General features: G+C 40.8%; 1 protein-coding gene and 1 pseudogene across 1 annotated transcript in view; both read left to right on the top strand.

Annotated features, from left to right (window-relative positions):
• The window catches only part of Cd109 (CD109 molecule), a 108,632-nt gene extending 97,791 nt beyond the window's left edge, over positions 1 to 10,841 (top strand). Inside the window, exons 30-33 of the mRNA XM_041679661.1 lie at positions 3,929 to 4,071; positions 6,606 to 6,753; positions 8,863 to 8,965; positions 10,557 to 10,841. Of these exons, the coding sequence (XP_041535595.1) occupies positions 3,929 to 4,071; positions 6,606 to 6,753; positions 8,863 to 8,965; positions 10,557 to 10,723 (561 nt within the window). The 3' untranslated portion in view covers positions 10,724 to 10,841. The remainder of the gene's footprint in view (positions 1 to 3,928; positions 4,072 to 6,605; positions 6,754 to 8,862; positions 8,966 to 10,556) is intronic.
• A 4,134-nt stretch (positions 10,842 to 14,975) lies between these two features.
• LOC121465954 lies at positions 14,976 to 15,293 on the top strand (annotated as a pseudogene).
• Positions 15,294 to 15,959: the final 666 nt, after the last annotated feature.

Genomic DNA, 15,959 nt, shown 5'->3' with positions numbered 1-15,959 from the left:
CAATAAAGGCGCTTGCTCTCAAGCTTGACTTTGATCCTTGGGACCCATGTGGTGGGAGGAGGAAACCTACTGCCTCAATTTGTCCTTTGACATATACACAAATGATATGCCAAGCATTTGATTTACTCACAATAAATAAGTGAAAATATAATAAAAATAAAATAGAATTTTTAACAATTTGTTTCTGTGACTTCGGCATGATATATTTTTTTTCTTTAATAAGTATTGGAGATGTTACTAACTAGTGCGTAGACAATACTTACTTGTGTTGACAATCTGCTTGAAAAACATCTCTTGGAGATTACTTGCTTTTTGAAGGTAGTGTTGAAATCCTCCAGTGTGATTTATGTGAACAGCTGGGAGGCACAGTCTTGCTATGCAGACACAGTTAGTAATATACTCAAATTATAATCCAAACTGCTCTCAAACCTGTGGTCCTCCTGCCTCAGTCTCCCACGTGCTGGGATTTCAGGCATGTGCCACCTTGCCTGGTTTCTACATTTTTTGTCGTATTTGGAAGACAATTCAGAAATTATGATGTTAACGGGCTATAGAGATGGTTTAGTGGTTAAGGGCAAATACTGCTCTTCCAAAGGACCCGTGTGAGGTGCTCACAACTGCCTATACCTTCAACTCTAGAAGGATCCTGCACCTCTAACCTCTGTGTATGTGCTCACACACACATGTGCATACACACACATGCAAACACACACGCACACATACATCATTAAAATTTAAAATGAGTCTAAAAAATTACAATGTTGATAGTTGATAGAATTCATGTTGTGTTTACCTGATAACAAATATGTATTTTACTTATAAATTCTTAATATTTATCTAAGAATATGAGGTCAGTATGGTTTGTAAGTTGATAGACAATGCATTTCCTTATGGTAAAACCTCATAAAATAACAAATTTAAAAATTCAAGCATTATTATGTTTGGAGTCATGATATAGGATGAAAATGCCCACAAACCTGCTTTTGAAGGCGTAATAAGTGCTGGAATTAAAAAGGAGATAGTATGGAAAGTACTGACTGGAGTGATTACCCTAAAAACATAGCATAGAGTCTTTAAAATAATACTAATGGAAACCCAAGAGAATCAACGATAAGGCCAAAAATGATTCTGACTTGGGGGAAACAAACCGAGCAACCACTTAGAAGGTAATAAAATGTCTACTAGAGAGAAAAGGTATTTTTAAAACCTATTAATTATATTAAATAGGTTTTAGTATGACATTTTCATAAATATGTATAACCTGTTTTGATCATATTCATGTCCTTAGTTATGCACACTTATCCTGTCCATTGTCTCTCCCAGTTTTCTCTCTTTTTAAAAATACTGGTACGGTTACTCCTGTTGAGAGGGCAGCATCTTCTTTGCTTTCTCTTGCTGTGAAAAACAGTGGTCCAAAGTGACTGGGAAGGTAGGGGTTCATTTGCTTTCTCATTCCAGTTACAGACCATGACCGAGGAAAGTCAGGGCAGGGCCGGGGAGGCAGGAACCGAAGCCGAGGCCATGGAGGAGTTCGGCTCACCGGCTTTCTCCTTTGGCTTACTCGTTTTGTTTTCTTATACAGCACAGGGCCACTTGCCCAGGGTTCCTTGGCCCTCTCAGATCAAACATTAATCAAAATATGCCTGTCCCTCAGACATGGCCGCAGGTCAATCGAATGGAGGTAATTTCTCCACTGAAATTTCCTCTTTCTGGAAGTCTACATTTGTGTCAAGCTGAAGAAAGCTAACTAACACAGCTGCATATACCGTACAATAGGAAAGACACACTTTATCAAACACATATAATTTGGAAGCTGCCAAATAATTTCTAAGATTTCTGGAAGGAACAATTTATTTATTTATTTATTTTTGGCGTGCATGCGCGTGTGTGTGTATTGGTGCACATGTACCCTTGTGCATGTGAGGAGGTCTGCTTTCTCCCTGCACTGTGGGCTCTGAAGGAAGAACTAAGATGCTCAGGCTTATGCAGTAAGCATGTTGATTGGCTGAAGCACCTCTCTGGCCCTCTAAGATCATTTTGCCTGATACTCAAGGCACAGAAAGCATCTTTTAAAAACACCAAGGAAGAATAATTAAAGTGAAGCGGAATGTTTTTCCATGAGAAGGAAAGAAAAACAGGATAATTTTTGTGGATCTTTATTGAAGACCGTAGAAAACTCTTCATCCCAAAACTGCCGTTCATTGTAAAAAGTCAATCCTGAAGTCCTGGGAACTTAGTATTCTTTAATCATCACATTTGTTGGAATTACAGCGTTGTTGGAAGCTGTTTTGGTCAATGACGTGTAGACAAATCATTGAATTAAATGACTGTTGCTTGAGGTTTGAAGGGCAGTGGCAAATGCAGACCTTTTGGTCAGAATGTTTGCTAGCCAGTGTCTGTATCAAAATTCAGAAGAGAGAGGGACTGATAGCCTTTTCTCATGAAAGAGGGAAAAATATAAAAATATTAATCATGCAGAAATGAGAATTAAGATAGTCATTGTTACTATTTTTATCAGTGCCCTGGAAAGAAAGTGCTCAGGCTTGTAGTAGGTGTTCACTAACTTGGGTTCTAAAACTCTAAGCAATGATGAATGGCTTCTTTTGAAGTTCTGTGAGTGGCTGGCTGAGCTTTCCCGCCAGCCGCCTATCACCTTCAATACTTAGAGATAGATATTAATCATTGCCGTAATGACGAGCCTAATCCTCTTGCTTCATGACACTAGTCCCTAAAGGGACAGTCGCACGCCATGGAAAGACTGCAGGCAACATACAGCGCTTAGAGGTCAGAGAGCTGCTCTAGCAGTCGTCCCAGTTATATTATACTCAGCATTAATTGCTGTAGTTTAAAAAAGAGTTGGAAAATGTCCAGAGTACCTCAATCAGAAAGATGATGCAAATTACTGTTGTGGCAAAAAAAGGGTTAGAGCTCTTAGGTTTGAGGAGAGAAGGCTTAGCAAGAGATAATTTAAGGTGTAAACATCTGAGAAGGGTTCTAGATGTTTGCTTCTGAGGTGTGTGCGTTTTTATGCCTACGATTCAAGTAGAATTAAAGGGAAATTCAGTATAACATAGTAATAGTAAAATTTATAAACTTGGTTCCAAAATAAATGGGTGCATTAAATAGTTAAAAGTTCTGTTTGTTTAGGCTCAGGCAAGCTAGGACAATGTGAGTGCATTGCCAAGCTTCAGATTTAGCGTGGCTTTGAGACAGACACTGGTCCTTGTACGGCTCCAGTGTGCCCATGGCACCTTTCACATCAGAGACAGGCACAGAGGGGGTGCTGAAGAAGACTCAGTGGACTGAAGTCTGTCACTTGTTTTATCATTGAAAAATGTTTTACGATGAGAAAAAATCCTCGGCAGTTGGACAGGTGGTGTTTTAGTTTGATTTGTCTTACTGGGAGTTTCCAAGGTTCCATTTGGGTAACAAAACTTAGAAATTAGGAAATTAATTATATATCAGTAAATACTTTCAAGAAAGTTGTCTGTAGCTTTCCCTTTTATCCTCAAGAGAATGTCTTCCATTCCTTGAGAAAATAATCCATAAGCATCATCTCTGGTATTCTGCCATTTACTTTGCAATATTGTCTAATAGTTTTCTCAATAAAAATGACAAACATTTATAAAAGCATTGGATAATGATGCTTTTTTTAGCTGTTTATTTTTAGTTTGACTATAAATCTAATTGACTTCATTACAGAAAGAATTATTACCTACTACTTAGACTATAGCAAACACCTTACTGCTAGTTTATCCCAGATGTTAATTTTCAAAAATAGTGTTTTTGATGGGGAAGGAAATCTGTGGCTATAAGGACAAATATTTATAATGTAGTTAGGACATTTGGTGCTTTAATAAAGTGGTAGTTGTTGGTTTTCCTCCGAGATCCATGACTTCACTTATGCCGTTTTTTTTATTTATTGCAGTTTAATGTTGTTTATAATGTGAAAAGTTCAGATTCTTTTAGAAGTTGGGGATCTATTGAAAATAAAGAAGCTTTTGATTTAGAGATTGATGTGAATGATGAAGAAGATGATGTCAATCACATGAATTTGAATGTGTGCACAAGGTAGGTACCTGCCTAAAAGTGCCTTCAAGAAAATAGATTTGCAGGCTTAATTTGTATGGTTATCAAATGAGATCAGTTAAGGAGTCACTTTTAAGAGACTTCATCATTCCTCCCACCACTCCACAGATTACACACCAGAAGCACAGTAAGAAAGTTTAAACCCTTTTTAGTCATGCTAAAATTGGTCATAAGTTTTTGCAATAAATGTAGGTAGAAAAACATTAAATTATTTAATTCTTAATTTTATTGAGGGAATGTTAGAAAGCCCTGAGTGAACACATTGTTGACATGGGCACTGCCATGTCAGCTGCCTGATGTCTCAACCCATGGAAGTGGTAAAGCCTTTCTTTCCCTGGGGTGAGGCTCAGGCGGATGACAAAGCCTCCTTATGTTTTTAGTATGTGTTGGCAGTGTGTGCAAAAATGAGCAACAGCAGCTTCCTCCTCCAAGATGGCTGCACCTTCTGCTGAGATGAGCTCACTCATGATCCTGTGCTGTGTGTGATACAAGGACTGAGATTCTTAAGAAGTTGGAGAACAACTGTAAAGAGTTGGTTCTGCTTTTCCACCTATGACTCGAACTCTTAACTACCAAGCTTGTATGGCAGACATATTTACCAGCCAAGCCATCTTGTCATAAACTTGTAAATAAGAACTTCAGCACCAGCGGTGGGACACTTCCCTGGGAACTGTTGCCTGGAGAGGTCTCAGAGGACCCCCAAGTAGGCAGGCTTTGCCTTTGTTCTTGGTGGTGCATCAGAACAGATGGTAAAGACCCCGTTGATGAAGGCACTACACTACACATTCTGGTCACAGGACATATAGATCAAGGTGGGATGAACTGGAAGCTCTCTCCCTCCTGGCTAGCTTTCAGTGCTTTCCCTAAGTTGTGCTATGTAGGTGCTATGTAGGCTGTAGGCGGAGAAAACTCCTCAATGGTCTCTCCCTGCTGTAGATCATGTGTGTTACAATTCTAACCCAACAGGCAAGATTTGCCCATTGGCACAATAATGGACCAAGGATTTGGGGGATAACTAGCCACTTTATGATTATATTTGAGGTCCACTCCAAGTGAGGGGGTATACACCTCTTGCTATAAATCTAGTAAAAATCCAGGGATGAGTGGAGATACAAATAAAAGTTAATAAAACTCAAGCCTAGTTTAGGAAAACTGTAAAATATTCAATCATATTTAATGCTACAAATGTTATTTTTTTTGTTGTTGAAATACTTTCATTTAGGGTTAAGATTTATCTTTAACTTTTATACTTTTGGCCCAAAATTTATAACAGGATGCAAATCTAGCAAGAAGAATAGTTGTTTTAGGTAGTGACAGCACTTCAGTTTAGAAGATTCTGGTCTTGGGTAATTGTGTCCTGGTAACTTAAGTTCCCAGAGTGGTTCTAAAATTGGCCTGCATCCAAAGCACCCGAGGATTTCCTTTCCCCAGACATGCTGGCTTTGCAGTAGAGATGCGAAATTGTCCTCCCCAGCTTCTCGGTTATCTTGTGCACGTGATTTTGAGAACAACTATGAGAAAGTTGTTGAATCAAGAGAATTTACAATTTCAGTTCTATCGGTCTGTCTTCTCACGGCAGCATTGGTTGGTATTCAGTGAGAGGCTAACTGTTAGAAGGCCCTGGCTGTGAGGACCTGGTGTCTGCTCTTTTCAAATATCCCAAGGCACTGTGGTTGGACTCAGTATGTTGTTTGGCTGGAAACCCCTGATGCTTCATGAGGGTCATCTCCATGTGTTTGCCCCATTCCTCCCCTAGTGAATTTTGACCAGCAGCTGGCACTAGTACCATTTCTATAGCGCCTTCCTTCTTAGCGGGGAAGGAAATAGGACTTCCTTTGTTCTTTCTTAACCAGGTCTCTATTAAATAATAAAAACATCATGCAATTACTATTTACTATCAACAGGAGGAATTTATATGTATCACAAACCTATATGCCAGATATTGAACAAAATCTTTACATACATCTCATTTAGGTCTTACTAGAGTAGTTCTTTCCAGTCAGTAATATGCCCACTTTTCTCTCTGATTGATTGATTGGTTGATTGATTCATTCATTCAGAAAATGGTGGTTGAGAATCCTCTGTGTCTTAGACTGGGGTTCGCACCGAGTGGCCAAGGGAACCCCTTTTTTTCATTTGTTGATTTAAGCTGGAAAGGTAGGTGCTGTCAACTTCTGAGAGAATGCCAATGTTTTGAGATATATTTACTTTAGGACCAGTATAAAACACCACTAGAATCGATTGGATGGTTGTGCGTTATACCCGCTCCAACCCGCAAGCACACACCTGCTTCACTGCAGGCACTCTGTCCTATTTAAGGGACCAAGTTAGCTGTCCTTCTACTTGTCACTGAGAGCTGGAAGACTGCCCTAGCTGTAGGAACAGAACATGTTGTTTAAAAATTTCCTACAGTGAATTTTACTTGTGCTAGGACAGTATTTAGAATAATATTTGGTAGTTTTAACTTTTGCATAAAGAACACTTGTTTTTCTTTCTTCTTCATCACTTTGGTGTAGATTTTTGGGCTCCAAGAGGAGTGGCATGGCCCTCATGGAGGTCATCCTGCTCAGTGGTTTCACTGTCCCTCCAGATGCAGTTCCTCTGAGTGAGATGGTGAAGAAAGTAGAATATGATCACGGAAAACTCAACCTTTATTTAGATTCTGTAAGTAGGAAGAGGTTTCATCAAGCTAATGTTGGTAAATGTCTGATGTGTTGTGTTTAGAAGCCTGCCACCCATTAAGTATGCTTTCTGTAAGCTTTTTGTCTTTGAATGATTTTGATATGTTAACTTTATGTTTTCTTCTATGAAAAAAAAATCATCATTGGGGCTGGGGAGATGGCTCAGTGGGTAAGAGAACTGTCTGTACACAGGTGATGACCTGAGTCCCAATCCTCAGGATCCATGTAAAAAGCTGGGTGTGACCACACAAGCTTGCAACCCCAGCACTTTGGAGGGCAGAAACGGGAGTATCGCTGGGGCTTACTGGCTGTCACTCTAGCTCCAGGTTCAGTGAGAGACTCTGGGTCATAAGAATAAATTGGAGATTGGTAGAGTAGGATGCTTGATGCCCATTTCCTTATCCTTATGGCTTCCATATGGATAGGCGAATGTATCCCCTCCACACAAATGCACGCACACCACACAGACATACACATACCACATACACTTACAAACTTAAAAAAATTCGCTATGAAATTAATGAAAGTTACTATTAATGATGAGCCAAGGAAGGTCTTTTTAAAAAGCTTAGTAATTGTTTATTGAACTATCATGCATATGCATTATGCATACACACATATATATGTGTAATATTATACAATCATTTGGAAGATTATTTTTTTCATTTGTATGTTTGGTGTATATGTGTATGTGGGGACCAGAAGTTGATTGACATTGGCTGTCTTCCCAGTTACTCTCTACCTTATTGTTTTGAGTCAGGCTCTCTCATTGACCTTGGGGCTTCTGATTCACGTAGGCTGGCCAGCCAACAAGCTCCAGGGATTTGCCTATCTTCACCTCCTGAGTGCTGGATTCCAGGCTCATGCTGTCGTGCTTGGCTTTTTGGGTGTGAATTCAGGACGTGAATTGTGCTTACACAACAGACACTTTACTGACTGAGCCATCTCCCCTCCCCCAATAAGCAGCTTTTAAAAATCACTTTTAAAAATTATTTTCATAAATGGACAAACAAAGCAATGAGCTTCATTATGGCACCTACATATGTCCACGGTTTTGTAAATTTTTTTTCTCTGCTCTGCTCACTCTAACTAGTGCCTCTTACCTCTCCCAGTACCCAGTTTCTGCTTTCAGTTCACAGAAATTCCATGGCCCTTTCCTCACATCAGGCTCTTTGTCCTCTTTTCCCTGGTGGCCCCCTTTCTAGTTTGATGTCTCACACCTCCTCCTCTGGTGCGGAAACATTAGCGTCTGCAGATGACAGAAAACACATTGATCACTCTGGGCCTGGCTTTGCTTAACACAATAGTTTCCAATTCCATCTCTTTTCCTGCAAATGCCTTTATTTTAATTTTCTTTATGGCTAAATTGGCCTTCCATTGCATATATATAATACACATTTTCTTTATTTGTTCACTTGTTGATGGCCTTCTAGGCTGTTTCCATTTCCTGACTTATGAAAAGTGCAGGAAGAAACACAGATAGGCAGGTATCTCTGTATTGTCTACTTAGAGTCCCTTCAGTACATATGCAAGAGTGGTATATCTTTGTCATGGGGTCATGTGTGTGTATGCATACATATAATGGATATGTGTATGTATATACGTGTTTTGTACATGCATATAGAAACATCCACACTGATTTTCCATGATAGCTGGACCAGTTTATATTTCACCAGGAGTAAATCATGGTCATTTACACATATAAATATCAGGCCCTTATTAATTGTGGTATGCGCCTCTTCACCTGAGGTCTATCTGTAATGCTCCTATAGGCGGACCACTGTCTGCAGAGCTGGGCCTCTTCCAATCATTAGCAGCAGCTAGAATTGAGATGCTCTGCCTGAGAGGGATTTGGGTTGCCCTGGGAACAGGCTGGATGTTTACTAAATAATTCTAAATCTCGACAATCCCTTTAGGGACTAAATAAGACTAAGAGGCATTCCTATCTTATAAGGATTGTTTTGGATTTAAATAAGATCAGTTTAACTATAGTACCTGACAGGCAGAAAGCCTAAAATGAAAGAAAAAGTCTCTGACTTTTCCCATGAGCTATAGTGTGACAGCCCCTTCTAATCTTTTGTGTTTTTTCAAGGTAAATGGAACCCAGTTTTGTGTTGATATTCCTGCTGAGAGAAACTTCAAAGTTTCAAATACTCAAGAGGCTTCAGTATCTATAGTGGATTACTATGAACCAAGTAAGTGGGGTCTGGGTTTCCTGAGACTTTAGAAGTCAAGTCAGGCCCTCTGCTCATTGAGAAGTGACCATCTCACTGGTTTTGTAGGACAGTTGGTTGGAAGGGAGAAGTGTGGATGGAGGAGATGCATTATTTTTGGTATCAAGGAAAACTGAGTTCTTGGAATGATAATTTGAACTTCTTTGATATGACTGGTAACATTTTATAAACTAGGAATGATGTAAAACATGAAAGCAGTCAGCCGTCCTGGCGGACTCCCAAATTCTTTATGAAAAATGACTCTTAGAGTGAAGCTTTGTGAGTGTGCAGTCCTTTCTGAATGAGCACCCATGGTGTTCAGAGACGTTGGAGTGCATGAGACGGCCTGAGAGAATTTCATTGAGATAAGGTGAACCAGCTCGCAGTTTTGGTAATGCTTGTTAGAGCATTCAAGACAAAGTATGGTTCCAGGTGGTTCTGTCTTCAAGGGCAAAAGCCAGCCCCTCTTGTTCCTTGCTTTCAGCCTCTGTTGATGATGCAGATACACCCAGGGTCTTATGGGATATCCCAGCCTCTGTCATGACAATACACCCAGGGTCTTATGGGATATTCCAGCCTCTGTTGATGATGAGGATACACCCAGGGTCTTATGGGACATCCCAGCCTCTGTCGATGATGCGGATACACCCAGGGTCTTATGGGATATTTAAGAACATAGGTATAGGACCTTTTTCCTGAGGTGAAGTGATAGACTGTATTGTGGGGATCTAATGACAGCCCCTTGCTATCATTTTTTTTGGTGAGATTGGGGAAAAGATAAGAAAAATTAAACCTACTATTTTTTTTTAAGTAGCTGGAGATACATTTGTGATGTTGGAAAAATCTTCAAAAAATCATGAAAAATTAAAAATAGAATTTAATTAAAATTATAAAATGAAATGTTTTGTTTTGCACTGAGATTTTTATAGGGTGATATGTACCTTACATAGTTTTTAAAGTATTATCTGTACTATAACTTGTACCCCCAACTGAGTAGTTACTAGTTAGTATGCACTCTGTTTTAAAACACTGAAGCGTAGTTGTTTTTGTTTTGGTGAGTTTATTATTTTGTGATTGGTTGTTTATGCAGCTAAACACCATCCATTTGTGCTAAGAATTGTACCTGGAATGAATAGAGTTTGACAGTATGCCCCTGTCTAACAACAGATACAGATATATTTCCATCGTCCTTTGATTCGCTTAGTAAAGTCTAGGTCAGACACTTCTCAGGAGGTCTACTGGCATAGAAAATATCGTCCCCAAATAAACTCTTGAGAAGATTAAATGACTCAAAATTTAAAGTCTTTCCCTTCCAGTTAAGGTCGTGTTTGCAGCGGAGGGCTGCAGCCAATTTGCTGTCTCCTAAAGCTGGCCCACTGATTGTAGATAGAACGGGCTGAACACACTGTTTCTCGGCATTTGTTTACCATCTGTGCCTCCTGAGCATCTCATTTGTTTCTGAGAAAAAAAAGTTAACGTTGTGAAGCATGGTCCTTTCATGATTTATGCTTAGCAAAACCACCGTTTCCTGACAAAGGAGACGTGTAACCTGGGTGTCTGCCTCTTTAAACAGGGAGACAGGCAGTGAGAAGCTACAACTCCAAGATGAAGCTGTCTTCTTGTGACCTCTGCGGAGACACCAGCTGCCATCGCTGTGAGAACGGAGCCCTGGGCTCCCTTCGACACTCTTCAGTCCTTTTCACTTTTTGTTTCATCCTTCTGTGCTTGGTGGAACATTGATTATGATTTATTTTTCAAAGACTTCATCTAAAACTAGCCTTTCCAGAAACCCAAGTGTGACTGTTTTCACTCTACAGCTGATGATTGCCTCTGATGATTTTGAAAATCAATTGTTTCCCTTTCTGGGGGGGGGGGGGCTCTGGGGGAATGTCTGCCGCAGGCGGGAGTTGGTGTGTAAATCTCTAGCTTGTGTAGGCGTGTAAACTTCCCCACCTGATCTTTGTGTGGAAGATGATTAGAATGATGGCACTCGCGTCTCTTTATTTCCCCTCCTCAGAAGGATTTTTTAAAGATGCATTTATGTCCCCCAGAATAAAAATGTTATTTCCCATTATTTGTTCCTGTTTTGTAAAAGGTGTGTGTGTGTGTGTGTGTGTGTGTGTGTGTGAGGTTCTCAGGCATCTCATCCTTCAGTACTTGGTTTGGTGTTAAAGAAGCAGCAGAAGATGCTTCCTCTCTATTCCTTCCCATAACTGGCCTGATGCTACATTGCGTCCATCCCAACTTCTTTATAGAAAGACGAGTCTTTTCCTGCGTTGTGCTGTTCAGAGGTGACAAGACACTGAATACTGCCTTTAGGGGTGCTGGGGTGCTCTCTTCTGTCATGTTGGCAGCCTCACCCTGGCTCTGCTTCAGGGGTGAGAGATGAAGAGCCCTGTAACGTGTGCCTGTGTGACTTGGACCAGAAGAGCTCAGTCCAGGAGCCACTATGGACCAAGGAGACAAGAAGTATTGCCCGTGTCATAGGCAACCCATCTCCCTGGGATGGCAGCTGAGGTTGAAGGTCTCAGAGAGTCTGGGTATGATTGCTGCCCCGAAGAACTGTAGTGCTAGTCCTGGCTTCTGTTCAGTCTCTTCCAGCCACAAGGTCTGCTCTCTGGGCTGTCAGGTGTCCAATGATGCTGTGAACCACTAAAAAGTATAGTTGGGCTTTCTTTGCACTGCTGCTTCCCAGATAATGACATGGAGACTTCTTATTAATCATGAATGCTTGGCCGTAGCTTAGGCTTGTTCCCCAGAATCTGTGACAACTTAAATGAACTTACATTAATTAATCTATATTCTGCCTTTTCCCCTGGAAGCCCTTCCTATTCTCTCCTGCCTTGCTATTGGCCACTTAGCTCTTTATTAAACCAGTCATAAGGTACCTTAGACAGAGACACATCTTCACAGTGTACAAAAGGATTATCCCACAACAAAGAAGATTCCTGAATTTTGAGTTTATACTTATACTAAGAAATGAAATTTATTTATCTGTGCGAGTGCTTAAAGAAAAATTCTTTCCTCACCTTTTCCCTCCTGTTTCTTTCAACTTTCCCATCTGAGTCTACTAAAATAGGTTAGCTATGTTAAAACAACTGAAGATTAAAAAATTAATCTAAGGAGTGGTTTAGATTTGTTCCTTAACTCTATGACTTTCCTCTCAGGTGGATCTGTAAAAATAATCGCATGGACCTCAAAGAGCTTGCTTTATAGTATTTTCAGCTAGTATAACTTTCTGTTGATGGTGGATTAGAAGCTGCCTCTGTGTGACCAGGTAAAGAAGGGTCAGGGTAAAAAGAATTGACTCTTTGTATGACAGAAAAAGCCGAAGGAAAAATAAAGAAGCTGAGGGGAGACTCTTGTGGAATATTTGCTTACATTGTATGAAGATGTGTCATTGGGATTGGTTTAATAAAGAGTTAAATAACCAATAGCTAGGCAGGAGAGAAGAGGTGGGACTTCCTGGCAAAGAGAGGAACTCAGGATGAATCTAGGCACAGGAGAGACACCAGCGAGGCAGTAAAGGACATATGGTACAAAGGAATGGTAAATGAACCATGTGGCAGAACATATATCAATATAAATTGGTTAATTTAAGTTATAAGAGCTAGTTGGGAAGAAGTCTAAGCTAAGGCCAAGCTTCATAAATAATAAGTCTCCATGTTGGTACTTGTGAGCTGTCAGCCCAAAGAAAATTCTGACTACAGGAAACACGTGAAATCTTCTGCCCAGAAGCAGTCAAGAGTGACTGCTCATTGATATCAAACTGCAGTGGGGTTAGCTGTGACACAAGGTAGGCACAGTCCCTCCTGGCTGTGGGATAGGAGACGGGGACCCGTGGGGACTGTTCATGGGCTGGGAACACCGTGGATGGAGGTGGACAGAGAGATGGCTGTCGGAGTTGGGCTTGCTGGACAGACTGTGCCCCTATTGAGAAAGCTAGTCTTATAAACCTCCTTTATAACATGTATAGATTGTATCAGTTCTGTTCCTCCAGAACTAATACAGTTTGCTTTAGTAGACTGTGTCTTGATTTTGTTCCTTTGAGCCTTTATGTCTTGGATTTTTAGTTGGATATAGTTGATATGGTGAATAGAGTTCACCTATATGCAGAAAGAATTATAAAATTTCACTCAGCAAATTCTTTTAGAATTTACTTTGTACATGAGGAGAGTATTGTTGACCTATAACATTTTCCCTAAGAACTGGCACTTTATATGTTGATCCAAGTAACTGAAAGTTTTAATATCAAATGTTGAAATGTTATTTTTTAATTAAATAATTACTTATGATTAATGGGTTCATTAAAAACAGCACATTTCAACATAATTAATAATTTTACATCCTGACTGCATTTTCCCCTTTTCCTCCCTCCGCTTCTCCTCCACCCCTCTCAATCTGCTCCTCTGTTTCTGTTCAGAAAGGCCTCCCATGGGTATCAACAAGTGTGGCCTATCAAGTTGTGGTAAGACTAAGCACCTCCCCTTGTGTGAAGGCTAGGCAAGGCAACCCAGTATGAGGAATAGGTTCCCAAGAGCCAGCCAAAGTGTTAGGGACAGCCCTGCTCCCATTGTTAGGAGTCCCACATGTAGTCCAAGCTACACAATTGTTACATAGGAATATGTTATTGTTAATTTTATTCAATTATGTACTTCACAGATGCATTGGCTTGAAAGAAAATGGCCCCCATCGGCTTACAGGGAGTGGCATTATTAGGAGGTATGGCCATGTTGGAGTAGGTGTGGTATTGTTGGAGGAAGTATGTCACCAGGGGCAGGCTTTGAGGTCTTAGATGCTTAAACCAGGCCCAGTCTGACATTCTCTTCTTGCTGTCTGCCTATCTGAATATAGAACTGTTAGCTCCTTCTCTAGTACTATGTCTGTTTGCATGCCACCATGCTTTCTGCCATGATGATAATGGACTAAATCTCTGAGCTATAAACCACCCCAATTAAATATTTTCCTTTGTAAGAGTTGCCATGGCCATGGTTTCTCTTCATAGCAATAGAAACCCTAACTAACCCACAGGGCAGGGAACCCTGATTGCTCTTTGGGCTAACGAGGGAGGGGGACTTGATTGAGGGAAGGGGAGGGAAATGGGAGGCGGTGGCGGGGAAGAGACAGAAATCTTTAATAAATAAATAAATAAATAAATAAAAAAAAGACCAGAAAAAAAAGAAAAAAAAAAAAGAAAAAAGAAACCCTAACTAAGACAGAAGTTGGTCCCAGGGACTAGGGTATTGCTGTGATAGACCTGACTGTGCTTTTGTTTCAAGTAATGTGGACTTCGGATTAGAAAACAGTTGAATGCTTTAAGTGGGACTTAACAGGCCATCCTGGTAGGAACAGAGAAGGCAGTGGTGCTGAGGGTGATGGGAACTGTGGGCGCTTGGCTCAAGAGGTTTCAGAGGAGAAGAATATAAGTATGTGGCCTAGAGACTGTTCCGAAGATATTTTTGTGAAGAATGTGACTGCTTTCTGCCCTTGTCCAAAAAATTTGCCTGCAGATAAATTGAAGAGTTTTGGATTAATTGTATTTGCAGAGATTTTAAAACAGCCTCGTGTAGACTGTGTTGTATGGTGATTAGTAGCCACAGTTTTGCAGATCTATAATGAAAAGGAGCAGGCTAAGTAAGGAAAGTTACGAAATGTACAGTGAAGAAAAAAGAGGCACCAGGAAGTGGAATGGACCTAAATCCTGTGCTCCAGGAGAGAAACAGATTAAAGAAAATCCTAAAGTTAAATGTAATAAAGCGAGTGGTGACCCCAGGGCAAGATCCCTCCCAGATAATCTTCCAAATTGTGAAAAGGAATTGAATAAAAGCTTAGAGGATCTGGAGAGATGGCTTAATGATTGAGAGCACTGACTATTCTTCTAGAGGATCCCAGTTCAATTCCCAGCACCCAAAAGGCAGCTCACAACCGTCTGTAACTCCAGTTCCAGGGGATCTGGCATCCTCACACAGACTTACATGTAGGCAAAACACTAATGCACATAAAAAAAGAAAAGAAGCTTAGCAAAGATGGTGGCCGCCGCGGCGGGAGTAAGCTGGGGCTGCGTGAGATTCGCATCCACTTACGCCAGCTTTCTCCGGGCAGCCAGGGTGTGAGGGATTTCATCCAGCAACTGTATGTGGAGCTGAAGAAGGCACACCCCGGCCTGCCCATTCTAATCCGCGACTGTTTGGAGGTGCAACCCAAGCTCCGGGCCCGCTAAGCTTTTGGCCAAGAGAAGAATGTGTCTCTGAACAACCTGAGTGCTGATGAGGGGACCAGAGCCCTGGAGAATGTGCTGAGCAAAGCCTGAAGTGTCTCCACTGAGGACTGTGAGCAAGAGCACCAGAACCTGGGCTCTACTGGACTGAAGACAATGTGGGAAAACGTGCTCTTCCGTTCCTTATAAAGCTTATTGCTGTACGGTGTTGTTTCAGAATTCCCTCTCTCTCTCTTGCTGTGCAAACACTGAGGCAAAGCAGTTTTACATAAAAATCTATTCCTCATTAAATAAAATTTATAAAAAAAAGAAGAGAAAAGAAAAGTTTAGAACCTGGTGTGCTGGTGCACACTTTTAATCCCAGCACGGATCTCTGAGTTCGATGCCAGCCCAGTCTACAGATTGAATTTTAGGTCAGCTAAGTTTAGGCAATGAAGGAAACCATCAAAACCAGAACGCTGACTTCCACAGTGGTTGCACAAGTTTGCATTCCCACCAGTAATGGATGAGGGTACTCCTTCCTCCACAGCCTCTCCAGCAAAGGCTATCCTTGGTGTTTTTGACTTTAGCCATTCTGACAGGTGTAAGATGATATCTCAAAGTTGTTTTGATTTGCATTTCCCTGATTGCTAAGGAAGTTGAGCACGACCTTAAGTGTCTTTTGGCCATTTGAACTTCTTCTGTTGAGAATTCTCTGTTCAGTTCAGTGCCCCATTTTTTAATTGGGTTAATTAGCATTTTAAAGTCTAGTTTCTTGAG

This window comes from Microtus oregoni, unplaced genomic scaffold, assembly GCF_018167655.1.
Source record: "Microtus oregoni isolate MIOR12 unplaced genomic scaffold, Mior012 000032F_ref0000030, whole genome shotgun sequence".
Taxonomy (NCBI): domain Eukaryota; kingdom Metazoa; phylum Chordata; class Mammalia; order Rodentia; family Cricetidae; genus Microtus; species Microtus oregoni.
Note: the sequence above shows the minus strand (reverse complement) of the source record. Positions and strands in the feature narration are given on the sequence as shown.